Consider the following 27,132-nt stretch of genomic DNA (forward strand, 5'->3'; position numbering starts at 1 on the left):
AATGATTTGTTTCCAGCCTGGTTTTTATGATGCTAGCAGTGAGTTGAAGTTTCTTGTGAACAAAAATCTCACCTTAGCCTTATATGTGAGGAAGGAATGAACTTTCATGCATATGGAGATTCAGGGCACACTCCGGCTGACTGATGTTCACCTTTTTAAAGTCCCATTGATTTCAGTGGATGAGTTCAGCACATACTTAACTTCACTGTTAGGTATCTATCAATGGGTCTCAGATGCATTTTAATTCTGGTTGGTTCATGCCCCAGGCTTCTTCATTTGTACAGTGAACCAAACATCCTGACCTTAAAAAAACCCAGGCAAATCACAAACGATCCTTGCAGTTAGAAGGACAGGATGAACTCAAAAGCTTAAGACTGGTCAGTTCCCACTTCTTTCAATATGGTTGTTGTGTGCCTGTGCTTATGAAATCAGATGAAAAAGAGATTGTGATCTGCGGTTTTTAAACATTTCTATGGAAGATGCTGTGAGTCCTTGCTGAGATGGGCACAATATCAATTTTTAAACAAACAAACAAAAAAACTTTGGCTGAATCATGCCCACAACCAATAGCATACTAGAGAGGATGCAAAGCACTAAGTTTTGCAAGAAGTTTCACTATAGTGTGCAAGTGGCTCCTCTCCCTTCCCATTGGAGCCATTCAGGACAGTGAGAGCAAAACAGAAACATTCACGTTTTGCTTGCATGGCATGTTCAGTCACCTGCAAAAACCTAGCGCTTTGACCCCCTCTACCTATGCTACCGCCCACAATCATTTCCACATTCATTTGCGCTGTGCCCATATGTCTACCAGAGATGCAGTCACCTCCTCCACCACTGAGTGGGGAGCTTTATCTGCCCACAACCCAGCAACAACAGAAGCAGCTTGTCAAGTGTGGGAGGGATTAGATCAGACAAATCTATACAGCAAATCTTCCTTCTAATCAAATGACAGGAAGACCTTTCCACATGTGGCCTAATTCACACAACCTTCTTTCTGTGTGTCACCCCCCACGTGATGAAAAAAGTAATCCAATCACTTCATCATTCATTCAGCATTTCAATAAAATGTGCTAAAAATAAACAAACATTTTTGTGTGTGCATTGATGCCTCAACTGAGTAAATGAAGGGAAAATTAAATGGCCACTTTCTTTGCCAGATGGCCAGTTAGCACCAGGATTTTGGAAAGAATTAACTCACCTCTTTAACTAGCACATGCCTTTTTTTCTATTGTACTTTTTATGAACCTGATCTCGCATTCAGTTTTAAACTATAAATGCTGGTGTTAGCAACAAATTTTTCAAAATCCTTCCCCCTTTGCTTACAAAGAGTTTAAGAGACAGAGGAAGGATGTAATTCAAGTTAGAAGAAGGGCCAGATTAAGAGCCTTAGCAAATTTAGAGTAAAGAAGTGGTTAAGGATCCAGATGATTTAATCCAGTTTTAAGAAAAGGTTTTACAGTGAGCAATTAGATGCTGGTTAAGGAATTAATCACTAATGGGTCATTAACTCTGACTGCCATTGTACAGTTAACAAGCTGAGGCAGGATTATTAGACTCAGCACCCAATTAAGGAGAAGATATTTACCAAAAAAAAAAAAAAAATCCCCTACAAATAGGATCTTTAAATGCAACAGGGACAATAAAACTACATGCAGATGACCTGCAAACATGCATACACAATAAAGCAAAGGCAGGCAATTTTATCTTTTGGTTGTTTCCCAAATTTGAGTTCATTCTGAATAGAAAGAAATATCATATAATATACTGACATACATCTGTGAGCAAGTCAGAGAAAATATTTATTATGATATGAGGTTTACTTTTTTTTAAAAAGAAAAAAAACTATGTTCTATGTTCTACTTCTTTAATCCAGTGGTTTTCATAGCTTCCAAAAGATTTTTCACTCCAATTCTTTTTTGCCAAGGAAAGCCTACCTATTTCAGAGGATTCTGATGTCTGTTCTAGAGTTTCCTCTCCAGACCATATAATGTGTGGTGTTAAAAACATCACTGTGCTTCCATCATTTTTTTTTTTTTTTAAACATAGCAGCCTCAAAGGAAGGAATTTATACTAGGGCAACAGAACTGAGAAAGGGAGATTAAGGGCCCAATCCTATCCAACTTTCAAGCACTGGTGCAGGTGCAATGCAACCCCAAGTCCTGCGTGATCACCACCCCACCAAAGGATGCAGTGCACACTCTATTGGCACAGCTACACTGGCACTAGAAAATTGGATCGGATTGGGCCCGAACTCTTTCCATTTTTCTGTACTCCCAACAAAAATTCTGCCTCCCTGTGGATGCTATTTGCTCCAGGAAGGAAGCTGTTGTTGGTGTCAATATGCTAATTTACTGTCCCCTTAAGTGCAACCCAGCATTCAGACTTCCCTCTTCCTCTCTTCTCCTGAACTAGGAGAAATTCAGCCGCAGGCCTGTGTTGAGAACCTGGCCAGAGAGTTGATAACACCTGTGTGACCCCTGAATGCACAATCAAAGTTCAGCACACGATATCCTCATCTCTCCTGTGTCTTTTAAGAGTATTTTCACATTACACTCAAAGTCTCCTTCAGCATCTCCTGCACTACTTGTGTATGTGTGGATGCTGTTATGAGGCAGAAAGTGAAATGAGCATGGCGAAATGTAGCTCAGGGATGGTCTGCAGGCTGGATTCAGTGTCAGAGGCACTTCCATCTGGCTCGACCAATTTTGATTAATTTTAATTAATTTTAATAAAAACTTTGCCCACAGTTTATTTCATAAGAAAAGGAAAAATATTTTTGAAGTCACACAAACAGTTTCCATACTTCTAATGCTCCATTGAACTTTTTAATATTTTGCACATATATATATATATATGTAACAAGTCAGCAGCATGAACAGTATTCTGAACGTATGCTCTGTCAATGGGAAGGCCTTGCTGTTAGATAACATCATTGTTGTGAGAAAACCCACACTTGTGAGAGGTTCAGCTTCAGACAACTGCCTGGAGGACAAGAGTGCCTCCACAGTCATCTTGAAATGGTCTTACTTTGCTCACTTATATTTTACCCCGTTCATGGGGCAACCCTCACAAATAGCATGCACTTTTGTTCATGCAATGGGGGGGGGGGGGAGTGATAATCATCAAGCTCCCCATAATGCCAGATCCCTTGTGCCTCGTGTAATCCTACGCTGGTGTTCCACTGACACCCCCAAGGGGTTTTTAGGGTGACAGAGATCTACCAAGATAAAGAAGGGCAGGGAAGTTTGATTACACACATGCCTTTCTATGTGCACCAGTTAGGATATAATCCAAATAAAGGTAGTAATATTTTTTTAAAAAGCACAATGCACTTGCAGCTCCATTCTGTCTGATGTGGATACACACAGTGCTAGAAGAAACCAAACTGAAATGAATGAGGGTTTTTTTTTAATTTTACACCTGCACATCTTATAGTATCTGGTCCCTTTGGGCACCAAAGCCAAAGTAATACAGATTCTGATTGAATCAATACAATACTACTAAGGCCCAAGAGCACCATAGATGCCTCATCAGATGTTCTGAGAGTTGTGATGACCTAGGACAGGACCTTAGGCTAATCTTGCTCCTCTGCTACCTGCTTTCGGGCCTCAAATGAATCCAGTTTTGCTTCAGAGGTCACTCGGGACCTGTTGAATTATGATTTCCTTTTTAATGGCTGGTGACTTCTGTATATGTTGGGGGTTTTATTTCTTTTAATTTGCTTGACAATATTGCTGTTGCTGTTTATTATAAGGCCCTTCATGGACCAGTACAAGTTAAAAAAATATTTCATAAAAAGGCAGAGAAATGTGTTTATAAAAGCTATAACCACATGAAATGTAAAGCTTCGGCTAGAATTCCCAGTCCCACCAAAAGATCTTAGTTTCTAAAGGGACTTGTTTTCCCTAGTCCTTGCTGCTTCTCTATTTGTTTGCAAGCCATGCAAAGCCGTGTATTGTCTTCCTGCTGCTCTGGGCTTGTCGACTTGGTTCCAAGAGAAAGGAGAGAGCCGAAGGACTTGGAAAGAGAAGGAAGGAGGAGAGAGGCTGTTTTCAAAATACAGTGATGTCCATTATGATCTGAGAAAGAAGCTCTTAAATCAGCAAATGGGGGAGCCATTGTTGGGAAGGCCCGTCGGTGAGGGATGTTGAGAAATTGCTGTCTAAGGTTAAAAAGCTCCCTGAAATGAAGCCGAACAAAGATGACGTGCCTGTTTCTGACAGGCCCCTTAAAGATACGCACAGATTGTGAAAATATAATTAGAGGCCTCTCTTTGTCTGCTCACAATGAGTGGGAAATGTTGAAAGACGAGGTCTCCCACTCGGTATTGAACTGTCCCCCTGGGAGACAATGGAGGGGCTTGTGAGCCCTGCTCCTTCCCCTAATGAGAAACGTTAATTGCCGCAATTTCCAGAGTGTGTAGCACCCTGTGCCCAAGGAAGGGAAAAGAAAGGAGGGGAAGGAGGGAGTGTTTTATTTAAAAGGTTCTCAGCCCTATTAAACGTGGTAACGGAGATAATGGAAAATCGAAATGCTGTGTGCTTAATTTCTACAGCTCGGACAATCGGACAGGGCTGGTTGCAGATGTGTCACTGCAGTGGGTTCTCTTCTTCGAAGTCAGTTATGCTGGGATCTGACACATTTCGGCACTCTTCCGTGCAATCTGTTCCCTCCTGAGATGGTGCACCAACTGGGAGGAACAGGATGAAAAGAAGGCAAAGAGAAGAAAAGAGAAGGGAAAGGGGATTTGTTTTATTGTTTTGTTTTGTTGTTGTTGTATTGTCATAGACACGCAACAGAAAAGTCTGTTGAATATGTGACAGTAGCAGCTCTCTTCTGATGACACCACTATTTCTCCCTAACAACTCACTGGAAAAGTCCAGTACATAAACACTTAGATGGGGTGAAAACAACAAAACAGGCACAACTTTCTGAGCACCTATCTCTAGTTCCCAGTCTGGCCGTAGAGCTGTTCAGGCCCCTGAGAGATGACAGAGGCCCACCCGTTCACATGGGCTTCTGCTACAAATCTGAAACTGTTCCCTTGGTTCTCTCACATGGCCTTTCTCAGCCTGAGGTTTTTGGGCCTTGTTTGTTAAAGAGGCACTGTATAACATCTAGAATAGTGTTTCTCAAACTGTGGGTCGGGACCCACAAGGTGGGTCACAAACCAATTTCCGATGGGTCCCCATTCATTTCAGTACTTTATTTTTAATATATCAGACTTGATGCTGCTATGGTATGTTACAGATCTGTACTTTTAACAGGCTACTATGAATATGCTTCTAACAATGATAGTAAATAGCACTCCAGGCTAAGTATGTGTAGGATTGCAGCCTAGAATTGTTGACAAATTTTGTGCTTGATTATGCCACTTCCGGTCATGACATCACTTCTGGTGGGTCCCAACAGATTCTCATTCTAAAAAGTGGGTCTTGGTGCTAAAAGTTTGAGAACCACTGAACTAGAAAACTCTTTCAGAAAGAAGGAATTTTTCTTACACCATTTTCATGCAGGGCCTTAGTAGTGTTGTGCATGGACAATATAGAGTCTTATAGACATGAAGGCAGCAGGAGACAGCTATCATTACACATTATCCATTACTATAGTACCAATACTCAATTCTTTTCCCCCATCCTGTTATCGTCTCTCGACAAACATATTGTGTGAGTTTTGGCAGGCTTCAAAACCCTGCCAAATCTGCTTCATCACAAGTGCCACAGTGGGACAGAAAACTGAATATGTTCTCTCATGCTATCTTCAAGTGCCTAAAAATGATACTATGTATTACACAGTAAATAGACTTTTTTACTTCCATGCAAATGGAAGAACTTGCATTGCGTACAGAAGGTAGGTCAAGATCTGTAGATCTCTGGGAGCACTGCAAGGGTTTCTGGAGCTCAGTTGTTGAACTACAAGACTGGTCTCATTCATGACACTAAATGAAGCAGCTGCTTCGAATAGAGACTTGAACTGGTTGGAGATGACTTGCACAAGGCATCTGCCTGCCACCTCCACTGGCCAGTCACCCTATCAGCTGCTTCCCCCTGCCATCTTTCTGATCCCACTCATGCAAGCAAGAACATTTGCCTGATCCATGCGCAAGTAATTTATCTCTGAGCCTCAGTGTTCTCAAGCTGTATAATGGGACTTTTTGCAGTCCCGTTAACTTGCTGTTCCTCAACATTCCAAGTATATACCCCATTTCTCTGCTAGGTTGGTTGTCTGAGTTTCCTCCTGTTGTGACACCTTCTTCACTTAGGTAAGAAGCACAGTTTGACTTGTAGAGAGAGAGAGAGAGAGATCTACATATTCTCATAGCTAAATCATAGCTTAAATCCTCATAGCTATATTTTAAAAAAATGATATTTGTTTTCCATTGGTTAGGAACTAAAAAATAAGGTCCCAGGACATCTAAGCACACATAATGCAACCATCTTGCCAAAGTTAAGCTTTAAGTTAAGGTCTAGATCGGAGCAGTGCTTGGATAGGTGATGGCTTGGGACCCTCATGGATGCCACCTTGAATAATGAAAGAAAGATGGGGAATGGAATAAAAATATAATAAATAAGCTAGAAGAACCTGATTCTTAGAAGCAATAAAATACAAGCAAATAGACTTGTAACTGACAATCCATAGTCTCTAACAAATTAATTTATAGCCAATCCTAACTAAATCTTCCCACCGATGCAGCTGTGCCAACAGAGTGCATTCTGCATCCAGCTGAGAGGTACTCAGGAAATCTCCTCAAGGTAAGGAGGGAAAGTTCCCTTACTTTGGGCAAGCCTCCACTACTCCATAGGCCTCTTCAGAACTGCGCCAGCTATTTTGCTGGTGTAGAACCCAGGAGATCAAGGGAGAAGGAATGGGGAAAGGCTTAGGATCCTGGTGCATATCAGTGCCGCCAGAATCCACCCCCCTCCCCTGTTCTGCCTCCTGCCTGCCCCCTCTCCACCCAGACACTCTCCTGTTCCTCCCTCTCCCCACCCTGTTCCTCCCACCACTTGCCCCTTTGCCAACTTACTGGTGTTGGTAGTGGGAGGCCTGCTCTGCTGGATCCAGAGCCCTGCATTGGGCCTTCTGGCCTGACACAGAGCTGCTTTACTCTGCGCCGGCTATTTAGCCACTGTGGGGCTTCTTACCTTACCCAGCAGGAAGGAGATGAATGTCCCCTTCCTCGTGGAAACGTCGGGAGCTATGTCTTTGCCGGGCCTTGCAGGATCTTCTGCTTGCAGGGACATTCCACCCCCTTCCAGCTCTTGAGTCCTCCTTCCTGTATTTTCTTTCTCAGTCTTCATCTCTTGCTCCCATTTTCTATTGCATAGCCTTGCCTTGTTTCTTTTCCCACTGCCTTGCCTTCTATGCTCACCCTTTTCATCCTTTTAGCTTCCCACCCATCCCGGACCTTGGTGGAGACTCTCCTTGTTAGCAGGACTCTCACTACTGCTGCTGTCGCCAGTTCACTTGGAGGTTTTGGAAGAAGCCCCTGAGCCCTCCGTTAGCCTGTAAAGAACTTTCCAAAATGGTCAGGTGTGTCATTCTGACTTTATACTATTTTGCCAATGGCCATAAAGCAGTTTAAGTTTTCCATCAGATTCTCCCAGGATGCATTGTGTACTTTTTTAAAGAAAAAGTTGACCCATGGCCCATCTCACTCAAGAAGGAAAAAGAAGGTTCAGGCATGAAAACTTTCTATAATGGTTGATTGAAAAAGAAAAAAAGGATGGAAGATCATATTGGAATCTGGCAAAATTTTTGTTCTTCGAAATTCTAGCATCTAATTTGTACATAATTGTACAATTATTGTTTTATAGTACAATGATTGTAAAATAATCCCTGAAACTAGTTAATGAATGAATGAATGAATGAATGAATGACAAGTACAGCATCCCAGATAGATGGCTACTCAGTCTCTACTTGAGACCAGGGCCTCTGAGAGGAATTTTATCAGGAGATACAAAGTTTCTTTTGGGTCCCCTCCCAAAGTGGGAGGGATGAAACAGAGTGGGGGGTGGCAATGGGGGTGGGAGGAATGGGGGCAAAACAGACAGGGGGAAAGTGGCAACAGCTGTAATAGTCTTTGGAGTCCAGGTCTACCAGTCTTCCCAATGCAGAGCTCACGTCTACCTGCCTGCCTGCTTTTGGCAGCTAGATACAGTAATACAGAAAACCAAACATACTAAAATCTTTGAAATACAGAAAATAATTGCAGGAGATTAGGATCATTAAATTTAGGCTCACACTAGAATGGAAAGTGTTCTCTGTACACCAAAACCAACTTCTGCAGTAGCTGCAATCTCACAACTGTGTTGCTGAGCTCCTATAGGAGTCTTCACGGTAAGCAGATCCACTAGCGAAAGAGCTCCTGGAGCAGGCCAGCTTCCTCCCGGATGTGACACTGTTAAGGAATGTATGCATTCCTGGGCCTGGTGTGTATGGCTTGTGGCAGTAGTCATTGCCATGTGCCCACAGTACTGCCCCCAGCATTCCACGTGGGCAGTGAATCTGGGTGAAATTGGAAAATGTAAGATTCCTGGAAATTTCTGGGCCCCCTCTTTTGGCTCCTGGGCCCCCTTTCTGAACCTGGGCCCAGGTACAAATTGCCCCCTTTATCCCCCCTCTCCTAGGCCCTGCTTGAGACCTCCAAGGATGGACAGCTTCCAAGGCAGACTGTTCTCCAGCCGAGCAGTTCAAGTTCTTCCTAATATTTAATCAGAGTTTCTCCTGTTGTAAGAAACATAAGAAATTTGTGCTGGTCCTACCCTCTGGAGCAACCAAGAATGAATCTGTGCCATCTGGTCAATCTGGAAAGGGTTTCCTGAATATAGTAAACTTGAAACCTATTCTGGATCATGTTATGCCTCTTTTACAGCCCAATTCTATCCTTCCTGGTGGCCAGAGGAACTGTGGCACCAAAATGGTAACTGATTTATCCCTTGGGCGCTGGGAAGCTGCCAGAGATATTTTGTCCCCTTCCCCTGAGGAAAGCCTCAGGCCCTGCGATGGGGCTTCTCACATCTGCACTGGCTATCTTGCTTGTGCAGACTTGAGAACCTCCATTTCAGGCTTTTCAGTCCAACACCGGATAGGATTATACGGAGGAGGCCTCCGCCAACCTGGGCTGGTTGCTCCCCTGCTCCACCCTTCCCCACACTTCCCTCACCCCAGAATGCCTCTCTATTTATCTTGCTCTGGGTGTCCATACTGTGTCCTCCACCCAGTTCCAATTGGTGCTGGCCCCGCAACAGCACTCTCTACTCCAAAGGTGCCATAAGCGTGCTTTATGGCATGTTTACAACACCCTGCACTGGTGCTGGAGCTCAGCGCTTTCGCTAGGGCCCAGTAGGATTGGGCCCTTAGAGAGCACGCACAAGCAAGCAGATAAGAAATACTGTCATAATGCACCTGGTCCAAGCTCATGAGTAAGCCATGTAGCTAAGGTGAAAGCAATTTCCTCCTTTCCCCTCTGTCAGACACACTAGTTTGCCCAGTGAGGGGGGAAAAAAATCCACACAGTCCCAAAATAAAAATGATCTGGAAGCAGAATTTGTGCACCCAATTTACTCAAAAGAAAACACGCTTGGCCTTCAAGTGCAAACATCTCCCATATTAGGACCAATTGTGCAGCTACCTCTCATACACCAATTGCAGTGGTCACCTTCTCAGGTGCTTCATGTCACAAACTGGGGAAAGCCTTGGACCAGAAGTTCACATCCACCTGGCAGTAGAATGGATTGCTGGTGGTGGTGGTGGTGGGGGGTGTCACATGTTTTTAAACGTCCTTGCAGCCAGAATACTAGTAAATCAAGGAGAGGGTTTCTAGGTTAGCCTCTTTTTTGCTGCTCTAGCTGTTGCCGGTAGAGAATATTTAGGAGGAGAAGATTGCATATGCGTAGTTCCTGTACCTGCAGTTGGAAGTAGTACAGTTATTTTACCACCTCAGGACCCTGTCTCCTCATTCCATTGCATATGGAGATCCAGTCTTAGAACTTAGGTTGCATGAGGAAGTTCTTCCTGACTGCAGAATGCCACAGCTGAGTCACTAAGGGCCCAATCCTTTCCCCCTCCCAGCCCATAGCATGCACACCACCGAACACATGCTGCATGATATGGGTGGTGGTGGGGGCACCAGACAGTCTGGGAGAGGGCAAGGATAAAACTTATTTACTTACCTCTCCATGGGCTGCCTGGTCTCCAATGAGTCTCCTTGAACCTATGCCAGCGCTTTTGCTCGCTTAAGTCTAAGAAGATTCCTGGGTGCAGGTCTGCTCTGGAAAGGGAGGGTAATATCTCAGTGTACACAGCGACCACCAAGATCTTCCCTTCCTGCTCTCTGTATCCCCGTCCCACCCTGGTTCCCACCCTGATCTGCCTGTGATCCTCCAGGCAGGAGGTCTGGTCTAGAGGGTAGAGCCTCCGTCTGCCTGAAGATAACATCCACAAGGTCGCCAGTTCGAGGCCACCGGCACCGTGCGACCTTGAAGCAGCTGACAAGCTGAAGCCGAGCTATTCCATCTGCTTTGAGTGTGGGAGGATGGAGGCCAGAATGTGAAGCCAGATCAGAATGAAACACCTGAATGTAGTGGTTCTTGAAAGAAAGGACCTTCTTTCAAATTGTAAAAATCCCTATTTAATAAGGGATTTAAATAAAGCCTGCCTATGTAAACCGCCTTGAATAAAGTCTTGAATAAAGACCAAGAAAGGCGGTATATAAATACCTGTTGTTGTTGTTGTTGTTGTTGTTGTTGATCCTCCCTCAAGCCTCCCCCACCACTGACTTACTGGCAACAATGGGGAAGGAGGAGGCACACAGTGCCTGCATGAGGCCTCTGGCTATTTGACCTGGCGGCCACAGTGTGCCAAAATGGTGGAGCGGATTTCCTGCCATCAGTCCTGGACCTACACTGATTCATCTGTGATTCATCCGTGTCAGGCCCTGATCGGATTGCGTTGAAAGTCCAAGCTTATAATCCCTTTCTTGAGCTCTTCATGCACCTACCACATGAATTTTTTTTTTTACTGTGAGCTTGCATCAGTGATAAACTAAAGCTTCAGAAACCAGTTGTGAACCATATTTAGTGGAAGCCTCCACACAAAATTCAAAGCTCCGAGGGCAGTCTGAAAATATTTTTGCTTTAATGTTACAAAATGCCCCTAAGAGGCTTACAAGGATTTTCTTTGCCTCTACTGTAGTCTGGCCAATGAGTCAAGGAGATCAAATGATTAGATCATTAGGAAACATTACAACAAACAAAGAAAACTAGAATCAAGCCCTAAATTTTGTGCTGAGGAGGAAAGAGACACAAAGAACGTAGGTGCTAAATGGGGGTGGGGGCAAAATGGTTTCTTTTTAGTGCTCAGTTCCCTTCTACATAGGAGGTCACTCCTGACAGCAATAGTCCTTGCCTATTTGTCCAATGGAAGATCTACCATAGCTTCAAGAAATGAGATATCTTTCCAAAGTTGGTGCAACCCTTTGTAAGTCACATGTGCAAGGGCTTATATTGTCTGCCATGGTTTCCCAATGGATTGGATATGCTCCTTTGCTTTCATCCGTAGTGCTGCTATGCTGGTGTTCCTTGGGTCCACCTCTTCCAATGGGAATTTGTCCACAAAGGTAGTCCCGCATTGATAGGGTGGTGGAGGCCCCATGGTTCCAAGGGGTTGTAAGGTGTGGCCCATGGGGGGAGAGTTCAGGAAAGGGGGAGGGGTGTAGCTGCTGGGGAGACTTTGGGGGGAAGCCACAAAACTAGGCAAAGTCTGGAGGGGGCTATTGTTGGGCATGGGGGGGTTCAGCCATGACTCCAGGGGCAAATTGCTGCCAATGGTCCCAATTGTGGAAGGCTGTGGAGAGCGGTTAAAAGAGAGAATGGGGGAATCCTGCAACTTCATGGAAGTCACCTCCAGCTTCTCCTGCCTCCTCCATTTGGCTCTCCGATTCTGAAACCAAACCTGAAAAAAACATAGCTCAGAATTAGTATAACGTAAAAGAATGTGGTTTGTTACTTTTATTAAATGTCCATTGTTATGTAAATTTATATCCCCACCTTTCTTCAACAGGGCTCCAAGCATATATGGACGTCTCCTATTCAGGAACTGACCAGGTCCAGAGCTACTTCAGCAAGGTTGTACCTACAGGCCTTAAACCTGGCCCTGTTATTGCCAATGGGCAGTAAGGGAGGGCCTATATATTGGGCCTATATAGGGAGGGCCTGTATGCAGAGACCTTGATGGAGCAATTGAGAGCCAGCCCAAAACCTCCTGATGCCAGAGACAGCATACCAAATGCTCTCCCCCTTTACCAGATGATGTATCAGCCTCTGCTTCTCCCACTCTCCAATGTTCTAGCTCAGTGCTCTTCTCCACACTTCCTCGCTGTCTCCTCTTCCAATCCAGGAAAGTGGAAGGAGAAGGAGGAACAGTGGACCAGAGAACGTGGACAGAGATTAGCGCTCTCCACCAATCTATTGCTTAAGGCTTCACTTGGCCTGATGGATGGGCAAGTCCTGGGAGGGGTGGGCGAGGCGTGGAGTGTGTCTCTAGGCACTCTTTACAAGAGATTTGTTGCATCCTGACATGGGATTCCTATCAGTGTGGGTGAAGGCTATTTGCTGTTGGGACTGGTGGGCAAGATATAAATAGAAAAAGCATAACTTTATTCCATAAAAGCAGTATTCTGAATTGAAAAATCACAAGAGCCCTGCTGCATCAAGCCAAGGGTCTATCTAGCCCAGCTTCCTGTATCTCACAGTAGCCCACCAATGTCTTTAGGAGCACAAAAGACAACAAGATACCTTTATCTTGTTTAATCAATGCAGAGACTACTACCTTTTGTCTGGCATTCATAAATAAGCTACCTCTAAAATCCAGAGGTAGCATATAATCATCATGGCTTGTCACCTGTGATGGACCACTCCTCCATAAATCTGTCCTCTTTTAAAGACATCTGGGCCAAGCATCATCACCAGATCCTGTGGCAAGGAGTTCCACAGATTCCAATGAATGACAGAGGTAGAACTAAATTTTGCTATCAATGAATTTTTAATACCAGCTCTAGCTGCTTTCTGACTGCTTGGCTGTCTTTCCAAGAGCAACTTCCCTGGCTTGTTAAAGTTTCTAGTAAGTATTAGCATTAGCTCAATCACTTACTTTGAATACAGAAAGGAAGAGAGAGAGAGAGAGAGAGAGAGCGAGAGAGAGAGAGAGAGCGCGAGGGAGAGATTTTCGCCCAGCACAACTTGGAAGGGCTGATTTAGTCCTAAATTGCTTTAATAGGGTGCATGTTTTGCAGCCCCCTGAAAATGGAATAGTTCAGGATATATTATGGGATGGATTCTAACAACCACCATCATCATCACATTGGGTGCATATTTATTTATGTATTGCCTTTCTGCCTGAAGCTACCCAAGGCAATGCATGACTCTTTAAAAAAAACCACTCTAAAAAAGGCTATAACAATCACAAAAATAAGAACAGCACAATTGGACACTATATAAAAGGCAAACAATTAGGATGCATGGCAGAATAAAGATGGTTTTCACTTTGAATCTAAATTCTATCAGAGAGGACACCTGGCAAACCTTCCTGGGCACCTGGTTCCGGAGCTGTGGGGCCACCACTGTTTATGCCCTGCCTCGGTTCCACAACTTCTCACATCTAAGGTTTTCACCCAATTATATAAACTTTAATTAATTATGACCTTTGGCTGATCAATTGGCTAAATTTACATACATTTGATATGAAAATAACACTAATTCTAACAAAAATGCTGAGCGAGACTTACTGGCCCAAGGCCACCCAGTGCACTTCTTGGCTGAGCAGAGATTTGAACTCAGCTCTTCTCAGTCCAAGCTCAGGTTTGTCTCAGTGCTCGTGTGAACCAAGAAGGTGGTGAATAGGAGAGCCAGGAAAAAGAGGCTGCCAGGGTCATCCTGCAGCACCCCTGTGAGTTTGCCACGACACCCTGGGGCACCGCAACACAAAGTTTAGGAACCACTGGTCTAACCTATAAACAAGTAACACAACCCCAGTAATTGCTAGTCAAGCAGCCTGTTTCTCAGTGCAGCCAACCAGATGCTTCGGGAAAGTCCACAATCAATACGTTAAGGCCTTTCCACTGCTGCTGGCTAGCAATTGGTATTCAGAGGCATGCCATCATATATAATAGATGTCACAGATCTGACTAATTCCCTTTTAAAGCCATTTAAGCAGTGGACTATCACCCCATCAAGTGGCAGTGAATTCCATAGATTAAGTAGGTACCCTGTGAAGAAGGCCTTTTTCTGCTCTAACTCAGTTTCACTGAATGACCCCTGGTTTGAGGAAGACAAGTTCTCTTCAGCCATATTCTCTGCGTCTTGTATAACTATATATACCAGAGGTTCTCAAACTTTGAGGGAGCTTTACTCTCTCAGTAAGTTCTTGCAGCTTGTAAAGTTCTTGCAGTTTGTAAAGCTTGCCTGACAGCCAGTCACTGCTTCTCGGACATCATCTCATAGCTGTCACCAAAGTCAAGTTCTCTCTCTGATTTTTTCCCTTTAGTTTCTAGTTGGGTCAGCAGATAAAATTTGAAATCCGTATTGCATCTGGAGCCCCTCCCCCCCGAGCTAATTCGAAAAAGAAACCCCTTCCAGACAATTTTGTCTCACGCTCCTCATCAAGTAAGTCCGTTTAAATCCATAAATCCAAATCTGTTCTCATTCCCCACTCAATGGTATAAAATTAGTACTTTTCCACCATTGGTATGGTAGATAGTTGTTGGTTGTTTTTTTAAACACCCACCTCATTTTTGGAAGGCCTCCCAGATTTTTTTTTTTTTTACAGATGACTAGTAAATATTTCAAGCTTTACAAACATTTTCATGATCCAGGGATTAAAGATAATTCAGCTTTAATTAAGCCTTTAAAAAAACCTCCCACTTAGAGGGGGGGCTCTTTTTGCAGTGGGAACTAAAGTAGTTGAGAAGAGGGAAAAAAATTCAGAGGATGAGGTGCACGTATGCTTACTTGATATAGAATCTACAAGCAGCAGCATCCAGCCAGTTATACAGGTTGTACTCAAAGTGTCAACCGACCCAATCCTGCCCAGTCTCTCATACTGCCTACCAGGTAAGTCATCAGGAGAAATGGGAAGTGGGGGAGGGAGAGCAGAATGGGAGCAAGGAGGGAATGAAACTGGGTGGGGAAGGGGTGGGAAGAAGCTGCAAGAGGGGTGGACCCAGCCCTAATTGCATGCACCAGATCCTAGCCCCCTTTCTTGCAGCCTCCCTGCTCCCTTTCTCTTCTCAAACGTGGTCCAAGGAGACCCATTGTGGGTTGGAAGGCTTACAAAGGTATAAGTGGATTTTAAAGCCCTTTCATCTCTGAAGACTCCCAATTCCCCCCCCCCCCCCCACACACACACAGTGCACTTGTTTTTGGTGCGGCTGCACCAGTGGGGCGAGGGAAGGATAAGATTGGCTCTAAGTCCTCAGCAAAAATGTTTTCTCTGATTCCACCCACTGTAAGAATAAGGACACCAATATTGCTTGACATTTCCCCTCCATTTCATGAAGTGTGTATCTCAAGAGTTCCTGCCTTTCTCAGCAAAGATCGTCACCAATCTTTCATGCCTTCTAAACAAATAAGATTGTCAAAGAACTCAGTGCAGTTCACTAAGCATCAATGTGTCAAACTACACATTAAGTGAAACGCGGAATGATGTGTGTGTGTGTTTTAATATTGTATCTGGGGTGTGATAAAATGGGATAGGACTGCAGCAGAGGCAAAGAACTAACACCCCCTCCCAACCCTCCACTGCAATTTTGCCCCACTATGCACCCTCCATAGCTGCTATATAAAAACATGTTCATGTTACACATTCTATATTGATTCTAGTTTTCCCTAGAATCAATATAGAATATTCTAGTTATCTGGGAAACACAGATACTATTAAGGACATTTCTATGCTACAAATGCTGATTGGTTTTATACAGATTTAACTATAATGAATCTCCCTGAGAGTTTTTTGTTAGAGGCCTCTCCGTTGCTGCTCCCCCATTCCTCCCAATCTGATTCCTCGGGGAAAGAGAATTACTTTTAAGCCAACTGATCTCTTAGTGCATAAATACATAGGCTGTAGTTGGCCCAGAAACAAAAACTGGGGAGGGGCAGCAACAAGGTGAGAAAATGCAAGAAGAGAAGAAGAAGCCTCAAACTGCCAAGGAGATCCAGAGCCACATGTGAGCAGTGGTACACGCATGGAGCTCCTGCATATGTGCTCAGAGCATGGAACAGCTCCATGTGCACAAAGGGACACGTACTTCATCCTTTGTTTGTGCAGGACCCTTGGACACACCTCATGGAGTGTCGTTACTACTTATCTGACACACAAGGCACATACCTCTAAATTTTCTGATGCGTTGGTACAATGCTTGAGTAATAGGGAAAACTGGAGGGTGGCCCTTCATGAAATCCATAAGCACCACTTCTGGATCCCTCCCCCCAATTTTGGCAAATTCATGACCTCTAGTTTTTACAAATTAGCTAAGAGACTTTCACAAAAAGTAAAGGGTCCACCCCCCAGCCCCCCTTTTAGTTCAAGGACTACAATGGAAGAGAGTGGTGCCTCCCACTATTGCAACCAGGTCTTCAGTCATCTGCCCCATTTCTCCACTTCTGGGGCAAGCAGGTTTCCAGTTGAACCATATGGAAGACAACCGGATTGGGGAGAAGCTGCAGCTGACTTCTCTCCAACCGAACTGACAGACTGAAAAGCTCTTTTGTCCAGTGTATTGTGGTAAGACCCCTGCTAATTGGGTAAGAGGCACTTTTTCAAGTGGGTGCTCCTTTTTTTAGCAGGGGGAGAGTAACTGGCCCACCTCACCCCAGCACAGTCTGTTCTAGTAGCTGTCTACTGGTATTCATTTGCATCTTTTTAGACTGTGAGCCCTTTTGGGACAGGGAGCCATTTAGTTATTTTATTTTTCTCTGTAAACCACTTTGTGAACTTTTGGTTGAAAAGCGGTATATAAATACTGTTGTTGTTGTTGTTGTTGTTGTTGTTGTTGTTGTTGTTGTTGTTGTTGTTGTTGTTGTTAATAATAATAATAATAATAATAATAATAATAATAATAATAATAGGGAGCAACTTTATCCTAATGTCCATAGTACAGTACATCACTCAAATGAAGCAAAGGAAATGACTTACAGTCCGATCATCTCTGCTCTCATCTGTAGTGAAGTGTGTGTAGGATTTTGAGATATCTCTGGAAGATAATCTAATAGCTGTTCTTGTTTGCATTCAGAAACAGAGAAATGAATAAGAAGAACAGGCACCATTTAGGGAGGGTGGGGTGAGACATCCCCCCCCCCCGCCATAACCAGGGTCTCAAACCACACATGATTATTCCTTAGGAGCATTCAAATTGCTGGTCAGGTTCATGCTCCACACATTGAGTCACTATTGTAACAATGAAATAGGCCTATGTAGGTATGTGGGCATAAATCAATTTGCTAAAAATTAAAAGGGTGGCTGATTGCCTTCTGTTGTAATACTGCTTGTTATTGTGAAATACAAGAGGGAAAATAGCCATAACAAATGCTCTTAAGACACAATGCTGGTTTGCAGTTTAACCATTGAGGAGGACTCAAAGGGGAGGACTTTTGAACTTCGCTGTGAACCTCCCCCATTCCCTCCTGATGTCACTCCTGCATCAAAATCCAAAATGGAATATTGGTTTGACTAGCTAGAAGTGGTTCCATTAGAAAAGGTTAATCTGTACTCCCAGTCAAAGTTGTTGTTTGGTTTTTTGTTTTAAAGCACTGGTTCCCAACCTATGGTATGTGGACCACAAGTGGTCTACAAGTCCCTGAGATGTGGTCCGTGAGATTTCAGAAAAAAAATCACCTTTGATCACTTCCAGTGTCTCACCGAGCAAGCAATCTCCCATCGACTACCAATGAGGGTGGAGAACGAACAGTCCACAGCTGCAACTACTGAAGTGTCAGCTGTGGTTGTGGGAATCCATTCTCCATCCTCTCTGATATTCCATGGGGGAGCACTTGGGGGATGAACCACCAGAAAGGGCGGAGACCAGACCCCCCACAGCCGCATGTGGTCCACGACAATTCTAATTTTTGCCCTAGTGACCCATGGGTTCTTAAAGGTTGGGAACCCCTGTCTTAAAGGGAGGGAGACTCTGACACTGAAGAATGAGTAGAGAGACAAGGACTGAAGAACACATGATAAAGTATTTGTTCAGACAAATACTATGGGAAGGTTAGTACTTGTTTAAAGATGTACTAACTTTCATACAAAGAGACAGAACAGAGAGCACAGGATGAGATGCAAAAGCTGCCCTCTGCAGTATTTTCAATGTAAAAGTGCAAAATTAGCAGCCATAACTTAAGTTTCTGGCTGCACCTCGCCTTTGCCTTTGGGTTTTCTCCCCCTTCTCCAGAATTCTGACCCCTAAGACTCAATAGGGAACTTCAGTAACTTCTGAATATGAGTCCATCGGTATGAGTGACTCAGCAAATGGCATGCTCTTTCTGTACAAGTGTTGTGTGTCTTCGCTGGAGCTGGTATGAGTGGGAGGAACATTAGCCAAAGGATTTGAAACCAAACACTAATAATTAGAGGGAGATTACAGTCTGAAATGTTTAAAAAGACAGATTAAGGAAAAACCCTTTACACACCATTTAGTGTGCGTGCAAGTCTGAAATTATCTCCTGGGCAAAAACAAAGCAGAGACGAGGGAGAGCCCTTAAAACCTGATAAACGAGCAAGGGCTGCTTTTGAGTGAGGTCTTCCAAGGAAGGAAACAAGGAGCAGGAGAGGGGTCACCACCCCAGATTTCACAGTCGCTGTTAGGTGGGGAGCAATGAGGAAGAAGAGGCAACCTGAATTCTCACCTGAACTCTTACTTCAGGGAGGTTGACTTTCATGGCCAGCTCCTCTCGGCTGTACACATCGGGATAATGGGACTTCTCGAAGGCTCGCTCCAGTTCATGTAGCTGGTAGGTGGTGAAGGTGGTGCGGTTTCTCCGGTGCTTCTTCTTCGGCTGGTCCTCGTCGGACAGTTTGCCATCGCTGTTGTTACAGGCAGCCAGCTCTGGACTCAAGCAGACTTCGGAGCGTTTGGGGCAGTAGGAATCTGAGAGATAAGAAGAAAAATGCCTGGTACACCAACCAGTCAAACCAGAAGGCATAGATAGAAACTCTCTCTCTCTCTCTCTCTCTCTCTCTCTCTCTCTCTCTCACACACACACACACACACACACACACACACACACACACACACACACACCCTAAACAACAACAACAACAACAGTATTTATATACCGCTTTTCAACAAAAAGTTCACAAAGCGGTTTACAGAGAAAATCAAATATCTAATGGCTCCCTGTCCCAAAAGGGCTCACTATCTAAAAAGATGCAACACCAGCAGACAGCCACTAGAACAGACAGTGCTGGGGTGAGGTGGGCCAGTTACTAAACAAATATGCAAGTCCCATCCATTTCAGTACAATCACCTTCCACATTGTAGATTGCAGCATTGAACACTTATTTGTTAACATTTTGAGCTGCTTTCATGGAGACTGTTATTTTGTACTTCGTTTTTCTCTCTCAGATTGTACCCAACTTTGAGATGTTGGAAGTCCAGCACTAGGCTATGAATCACCACCAAGGCACTCCCGCTGCAGATTCGGGGTACAATTACGTCGGTGGAAATCCCACTGATTTCAATAGAACCAGCCTTTGTGCTAACCTGAAGTTAGCACCAACCTTACCACAATTAAAGACCAACTGCAGATTTTCTCAGAAGAAAGTTCTGCTGAATTCAGTGGTGGTCAAGGTGTGCTGTGGCTAATTTGCACAACCTCTTTGCATGGCTCACCACTCCCCCCTCCCCCGCACATTGCAAACAAGTCCTCTGAACCAGCACCAAGTTCTCTGAACTATTCCACTGGCATAGTGGTAGATATGCATTTAGCATAGCATAGTCCACTTGCATAGCTGCTGAAAGAAAGAAAGAAAGAAAGAAAGAAAGAAAGAAAGAAAGAAAGAAAGAAAGAAAGAAAGAAAGAAAGAAAGAAAGAAAGAAAGAAAGAAAGAAAGATGTGAAGTAGTGCACCTTCTGCTAGGGACAAGTGATTCATACAAGAATTGTCCTGCTGGGTCAGACCAAGGCCCACCTAAGCTAACCCCCCCCCCATAGTACTAAACCAGTTTCCCACAGTAGCCAGCCAGATGCCTCTGGAAACTCATAAGAACATAAGAACAGCCCCACTGGATCAGGCCATAGGCCCATCTAGTCCAGCTTCCTGTATCTCACAGCGGCCCACCAAATGCCCCAGGGAGCACACCAGATAACAAGAGACCTGCATCCTGGTGCCCTCCCTTGCATCTGGCATTCTGACATAGCCTATTTCTAAAATGAGGAGGTTGCACATACACATCATGGCTTGTAACCCGTAATGGATTTTTCCTACAGAAACTTGTCCAATCCCCTTTTAAAGGCATCCAGGCCAGATGCCGTCACCACATCCTGCGGCAAGGAGTTCCACAGATTGACCACACGCTGAGTAAAAAATATTTTCTTTTGTCTGTCCTAACCCTCCCAACACTCAATTTGAGTGGATATCCCTTGGTTCTGGTGTTATGTGAGAGTGTAAAGAGCATCTCTCTATCCACTTTATCCTTCTCGTGCATAATTTTGTATGTCCACATGCCCGATCTCGTCTGATCTCAGAAGCTAAGCAGGGTCAGGCCTGGTTAGTACTTGGATGGGAATACTGGGTGCTGTAGGCTTATACCATAGTCTTTCGAGACTGAAGGTTGCCAGCCAATCATGTCGCCCCTCAGGCGCCTCTTTTCTAGGCTGAAGAGGCCTGAACACCATAGCCTTTCCTCATAAGGAAGGTGCCCCAGCCCAGTAATCATCCTAGTTGCTCTCTTTTGCACCTTTTCCATTTCCACTATGTCTGTTTTGAGATGTGACTACCAGAACTGGACACAGTACTCCAGGTGTGGCCTTACCATCAATTTGTACAACGGAATTATAATATTAGCTGTTTTTTTGTTCTCAATACCTTTTCTAATGATCCAAAGCATAGAATTGACCTTCTTTACTGCTGCCGCACATTGGGTCAGCACTTTCATCAATCTGTCCACCACCACCCCAAGATCTGTCTCCTGATCTGTCAGACAGCTCAGAACCCATTAGCCTATATGTGTTGATTTTTTGCCCCAATGTGCATGACTTTACACTTACATTGAAACGCATCTGCCATTTTGCTGCATGACTCAGATAACACAAGTGCAAAAGGGGCTGGAAAAGACAGCTGGTCCTTCTCAGAAGGCTCATCCAGACAGATAACTAGCTACAATTCCCAAGCCCATGTCCTTGTGGAATATGTGCCTCTTAAAATTTAAGTGGTTCGGGTCCGTATTTGCAGGGTTGGCAGACCAATCTCATTCAAATCAAAAGGCCCGGTAATCTCAACCTTAGAGGCTGCAACCTTCACCTTGGGCTACTCATCCAGTGATTTCAGCAGGGCTGCTCTGAGTGCATGTTTAGTGGTTCAAGCAGATTTTGTTTGATTTCTTGGTGTGACCAGCTAACCTCTTCCAAAAAAAGAGCCTTCAGAGGGAGAAAGAGAACGGTCCCCTCTTCTGAGCGGCTTATAAAAACTGAGAGGTTGTGCTTTGTTTGCAATCTGCCAGCCTCTTTCCAAACAGCACCATGTGCTTTGACATGTCTACTTGAGAGCAAGCCACCTGTGGATGGCAAGCATGGGATAAGAAAGTGAATCGGCACCAGAATCGGACAATTCCAACTTTCTCGGCCTCCCAAGAGCCAGGCCTCTTTTGAAAACCAAGGCAGTGTCCTAGACATCACGATCTTGGATTAAATCAATAGGAGACTTGCCACCAAGAAGATGTGTTTAGAATGTGAATCGCTCCATGGGTTCCCAGCACATGTACTTGAAGTAAAGTGCTGTACAGCAAAGCCTTCTTTCGTCCACTTGCTCTTTCAGCCATTTTCCAGTTATAACCACATTTCCAATTTTGTCCATGTGATTTTACTCTTCTGTCCAGTTTTGTACAACTTTCCATAATGCCTGTTGACATTCTTGTGTTTATTTTCCTTTTATTTCTCTTTATTTAGGTTTCTCACACATTCACATGTGTTATATAGTTATTTAGGTTTTTCACTAGCCAAAATGAATCTGCAAGCTAAATAAGGCTCTGCTTTGACATTCACCCATTTTTTACTTTCATCCATGCTCTGGTCCTGAACCAAACAAAACTGCAAGTATTGCAACATTTAAGCGCTGGTGTGATCCTAAGTGGGTTTACTGGGGAAGTAAATAAGTCCCTCTGAGTTCTGTGTACACACAGGATTGCAGCCTTGGCATTCCCAACTGGTGCTATTTTGCTGCAGAAAACATTGTCTTCCTTTCAAACTCTGAAGCTCGACCATTTGCTCTGTTTTTTTAAAGGGTGGAGATAAAACTTTTGTGGGATGCTGAAGGCCTGAGCAAGAACAGCATCAGGGATGCCCCCAAAGGTCTTTCAGACATTTCCTAGTCTTCTTCAATTATTCTGCTTTTCACTTAAGATGCTGGGTACATGTTAACCCCTTCAAGGATATACCCCCATCTTCATCCCAGGGCTCAATATATGAGACTTTATACATTAACAAATTGTGGGCGTGCAGGGATTCAGGTGCTCTCCTAATGAAATCATTAGAACCTGCTTCTTTCCACCCCCACCACCCCCCAAATTTGTGTTTGGAGATGGATCTCCTTGATCCTGAAAAAAAGCAACTGTATCTTTTCCTTACTAGTAGCCACAGTGACAACTGAATGTAAAAGGCTCCTCTGATGGCCACCATGATGGGGTCCCCAAGCCGACTCCCCTTCCCAAGCTCCTTTCATGTCCCCCCTTTCCTTCGCTCTTCTCACCTTCGAAGTGCTCCACGGTGGGTCCCTCCTGCTCTGGCGTGGCCTGCCCTCCTTGGGGCTGCTCAGTGGGCATTTTGGGGAAGCAGTCCCGTGGGCTCCTCTTCTCCGTCTCTTTCATGGACCTGGTGCCATCGTTGGGAGCATCCTGGGCTTGGAAGCTGCCCAAGAGGGGGTCTTCTTTGGTAAATCCCAAAATGGCCTCAATGCTGTGGAGCCTCGAGGTGTTCCCCCCAGGGCTCCTGACCAAGTGCCCGGCAAGGGAGAAGCTGCCGTCCGTCATGTTCAGAAGGGAGCCTTGCTGAAGGTGCATGGAGAGAGTTGGGTTGGGGGGTGTCAGGGGGGAGGAGAGCCCTCGATCCTCCCCTTCCAGGGCCCCCCAAGTTCTCTTAGGCCATCCACAAGTCAGCCCCACTGTCTTGCTTTGTCCAGAGCTGTCCAGCAAGAGAGCTGAGGGCCAGGGAAGACTTTGCCAAGCAGCGCAGGGCTCGGGCTCTCCTGATGTCACCGGGCAGCAGGCGAAGGGCTTGAGTCCCTGCTAAGCTAAGCAGCTCTCGCCCCAGCCCGGCTCCTCCGAGGTGACGGCCGGGATTGTCCTTGAAGAGCTCAGGATCAGCCTCCAGCACTGACTGACCTCTCACCAGGGCACCTCTTCCTGGACGCGGCTGGCCGGCCGTCTTATCTGCGATGCAGCTGCTGCTGCCCTGGATCCGGCTAGGCTGCTGCTCTGGGGAGTGTGGGAGACTTGGGGGCCGGATGCCCCTGAGTTAATGCCCCCCTCGCCCCAAGCTCCTCCTCTTGTTCTAGGAGCCACCGCAGGGACCTCCCTTCCGTGAAACTGACCAGCTGAAATTGACCAGAGAGCCAGACGGGGCGGGGGTGGTGGCAGCCGTCCTCTTTTGGGAGGGGGTGGAGATGTTTGCCAAGGGGGCTGGTCCAGGAGCCCTCTGCAGTGGCGGGGGAGGCAGTGGGCAGGGACTGGCTCCCATCCCCATCCGATTCAAGATGAAATGTTCTTATGTTCAGAGAAGCAATTTCACCAGGATCCCCTATAACAGTGGCTCCCAACCCGGGGTACTGTAAAGCCAGGGGTACTTGAAAAAGAATGGAATGATGGCAGAAAAAGGCAGGTCTGTAGTAGAATGCCCTCTGGGGCTGGCATTAGTCGCCTTGCAGGGCTGCCAAGGGGGACCCACGTGCAAAAATTATTGGGAACCCCTGTCCTAAAAGAAGGCCGAAGGAGAGAGGAGCAAAAGTGGTTTGACCTAATGAATGAGCTGGGGGAACTGGGCAGCCTCCAGAACCTTTTGAAAAGACTGGTGTAAACCAGGGGCGTGTGGTGAGTGGGGAGCAGGGTAGCCAGATGTCATAACCGCAGAAGAGGACCAGGCACCCGAAAATGTAGGACATCCAAGAAAAATGTAGGACGTGACCAAATAAAAGCTAAAAATACTCCTGTATTGATTTCATGGGGTTAATTTAAACACTATATTACTTATTATTAAATTTAAAACTATACTACAAAGAATTTATTGATTACAAGAAGGCCATGCGCTGCCTGCTCACAGGGAAAAGGAGGACATTTAAGTTCTTTTCCAAGACAGGAGACTAAAAAAGAGGATACGTCTTGGAAAAAGAGGGCATCTGGTCACCCTGGTGGATGTGTGGGTTGAGAGTGCTTGTGCACCTCCCACGGTGTGGGCGCTTTGTGAAGGACTCCGGAGGGGAGGCTCTGCCTCACCTGCCTCCCCGCTCAGCTCATGTCCCTGGTGTAAACCGGACAGGAGGCGGGGGATGGGAGACCAGGCTGGAACGATGGAGGGAGTAGCACAATGTCAAAAGTCCCATTAAAACGAGTGGAACCCTTTCATCTAAACACGTGATGGTTGGGAACATCTGAACATTACTTCTGAGACTTAGGGGGTGTTCAGTCGTGGACACGATATTGGAAGACTCTTGAAGGGTTCCTTGGAAGGCGATTAAACACTTAATTAAAGGACAAACAGTCAGGCGGGGCTCGGAATGACGAACACGCTTCGTGGACCGTCCCGACGTGCGTCACACCGGTCAAGGACTTTCAGCCTTTCGCCTCCGATGTCCCCCCTCCCCATGTCACCATCGCGGTGCCCCGTCTCCCTCCCCTGACTCAATGACGCGCTTCACGGACGGTTCGTGACTGGCAGGTCACCGGGAGGGGGGGTGGAGGAAAACAGGGCGACCGTCCCCCCAGTGGCGTAGCTAGAGGGGGGCAAAGCACTGGGAGCCTCCTCGCGGCGTGCAAGGGGCCCCTCCCTCCGGATCTATTGGGGGAGCAAAACAGAGGGGAATGCCCGGAATGGCTCCGAGGGGGAGAGGGAGGGGCCCTTTGCGCACCGCGGGGAGGCTCCCTGCAAAACTTAGTGCTTCCCCCCCTCTGGCTACGCCACCGTTGCAGCCGTCGGGCTTCGACGGACGCCTTTGCCTTCCCCGGCTTGCGAGGGTCCCGCTATGGTCCCTTCCTTGCAAGGGGGCTCGTTTCCAGGGCCCGATCCGGATCCAGCCGAGTGACATCGGGAGCCCCAAATCCTCCCTCGGCACCGCACACCCTTTCCCCGGATAAGGCGTCGCGGGAAATCCTATTAAAAGGGAACTTAATCTGCAGTCCAGGAATTAATCGATTTGCTGCACCAATTATCCCTTCCCTGTTCTCGTTCCTGGTTCATTAGGAGCTTCTTTGTTTGTTTGTTTGGTTTGTTTGTTTGTTTGTTTGTAGCTTTTCTTAGGGCTAAGGAGCTTCTTGGCCCAAAGGGGTTAAAAGCAAATGAGATGTATAGGAAAAGTGGAAAGAGAAGGATGTATATCCTTACCTGCTCTCTCTCTCTCTCTCTCTCTCTCTCTCTCTCTCTCTCTCACACACACACACACACACACACACACACACACACGTGCAAGAGGAACTGAGAAGGAAGCTGGAGCTCTGATCTAAACAGAAAATCTGGACAGTGGTGTAGCTAGGGGGGCAAAGCAGTAAGTCTTGCAGGGAGCCTCACTGCAGCATGTATGCGACCCCTCCCCCTCCCTTCGAGCCAGTCCGGGTGGTGGGAGCAAAATGGAGGCATTTGCCCCAAATAGCTCCAAAGGGGAGAGTAAGGGGACCTTTGCAGGCCGCAGGGAGGCTCCCTACAAAACTTAGTGCTTTGCGCCCCCCCAGCTATGCCACTAAATCTGGGTGTACACCAGGGAAGTGCATTTTTCAAGGAGGATCTGGAGGTTGTTGGAGCTCCAGAATGGAAAGTAGAGATGAGGCACCTAAGCAAATTCACTCCAGTGAAATCTATGCAGGGAATCCAGTTTCCAGCCAGGCTTGATGGGAACATGGGTTCAGGATTGGGGGGGGGGGCGTTAAGAGGTCCAGGGACTCATCACACCTCGGTGAAGCCACACTGACCAACTCTCCATTCATTTTTTCCTTACTATCTGATTATCTGGTTCCATTCACAGGAAACAGACTCTGCATGTGCTTAGAGTTATGACTGGATTCTCAATGGGACGAATGTCTGTGAGCTGTGCCCTGGCCCTGAAGCGAAGAATGTCAAGTGAGCCCTGCTGGATCAGACCAAGGGTCCATCTTGCTTCCCCCAAGAGTCACTCAGGAAAGCCATAGTAAAGCATGCAGGCAACAGTCCCCCTCCCCAACAGGCTGTGGGCTGCTCCCCCATTCAGAGGTCTGGTGCCTCTGAAGGATGGAAGTTCCATTTAGCCATATAGCCAGTGGCGTAGCTAGAGGGGATGCAAAGCACTAAGTTTTTCAGGAGCCTCACTATGCCATGCAAGCAGCCCATCCACCTCCCCTTCAGAGGCTCCCTGCAAAACTTAGTGCTTTGCACCCCCTCTAGCTACACCACTGATCATAGCTAATAGCTGTTGGTGGATCACTCTGCCACAAGTTCATCTAATGTCCTTTTAAAATCTTCTGAACTTGTGTCAGTCATCACCACATCATGTGGCAGCAACTTTCCATATGTGCTTTATGCACAGTGTGAAGAACAACTGTGGCCTGCATCTCAGGGATGTTTCACAGGATGACCCTGAGTTCTAGTCTTAAGAGAGAGATAACTTTTAACAACTCCCTCATGTTCCACTACCATAGTTTGTTGCCTCTTCATGAAAACAAGATTCTGGGCTTGAAAGCTGGTTCAGAGGG

The 27,132-nt window shown here is 45.8% G+C and overlaps 1 protein-coding gene across 1 annotated transcript; it reads right to left on the reverse strand.

Moving 5' to 3' along the window:
- Positions 1 to 11,499: 11,499 nt before the first annotated feature.
- On the reverse strand, positions 11,500 to 23,262 carry RAX (retina and anterior neural fold homeobox). The gene is made up of 3 exons (XM_066617317.1): positions 22,926 to 23,262; positions 18,894 to 19,132; positions 11,500 to 11,952 (listed from the first exon to the last, which is right to left on the reverse strand). The coding sequence occupies exons 1-3, from the start codon at positions 23,260 to 23,262 to the stop codon at positions 11,500 to 11,502; spliced, it is 1,029 nt and encodes a 342-aa protein (XP_066473414.1).
- Positions 23,263 to 27,132: the final 3,870 nt, after the last annotated feature.

This window comes from Tiliqua scincoides, chromosome 2 (genome assembly GCF_035046505.1).
Source record: "Tiliqua scincoides isolate rTilSci1 chromosome 2, rTilSci1.hap2, whole genome shotgun sequence".
Classification (NCBI taxonomy): domain Eukaryota; kingdom Metazoa; phylum Chordata; class Lepidosauria; order Squamata; family Scincidae; genus Tiliqua; species Tiliqua scincoides.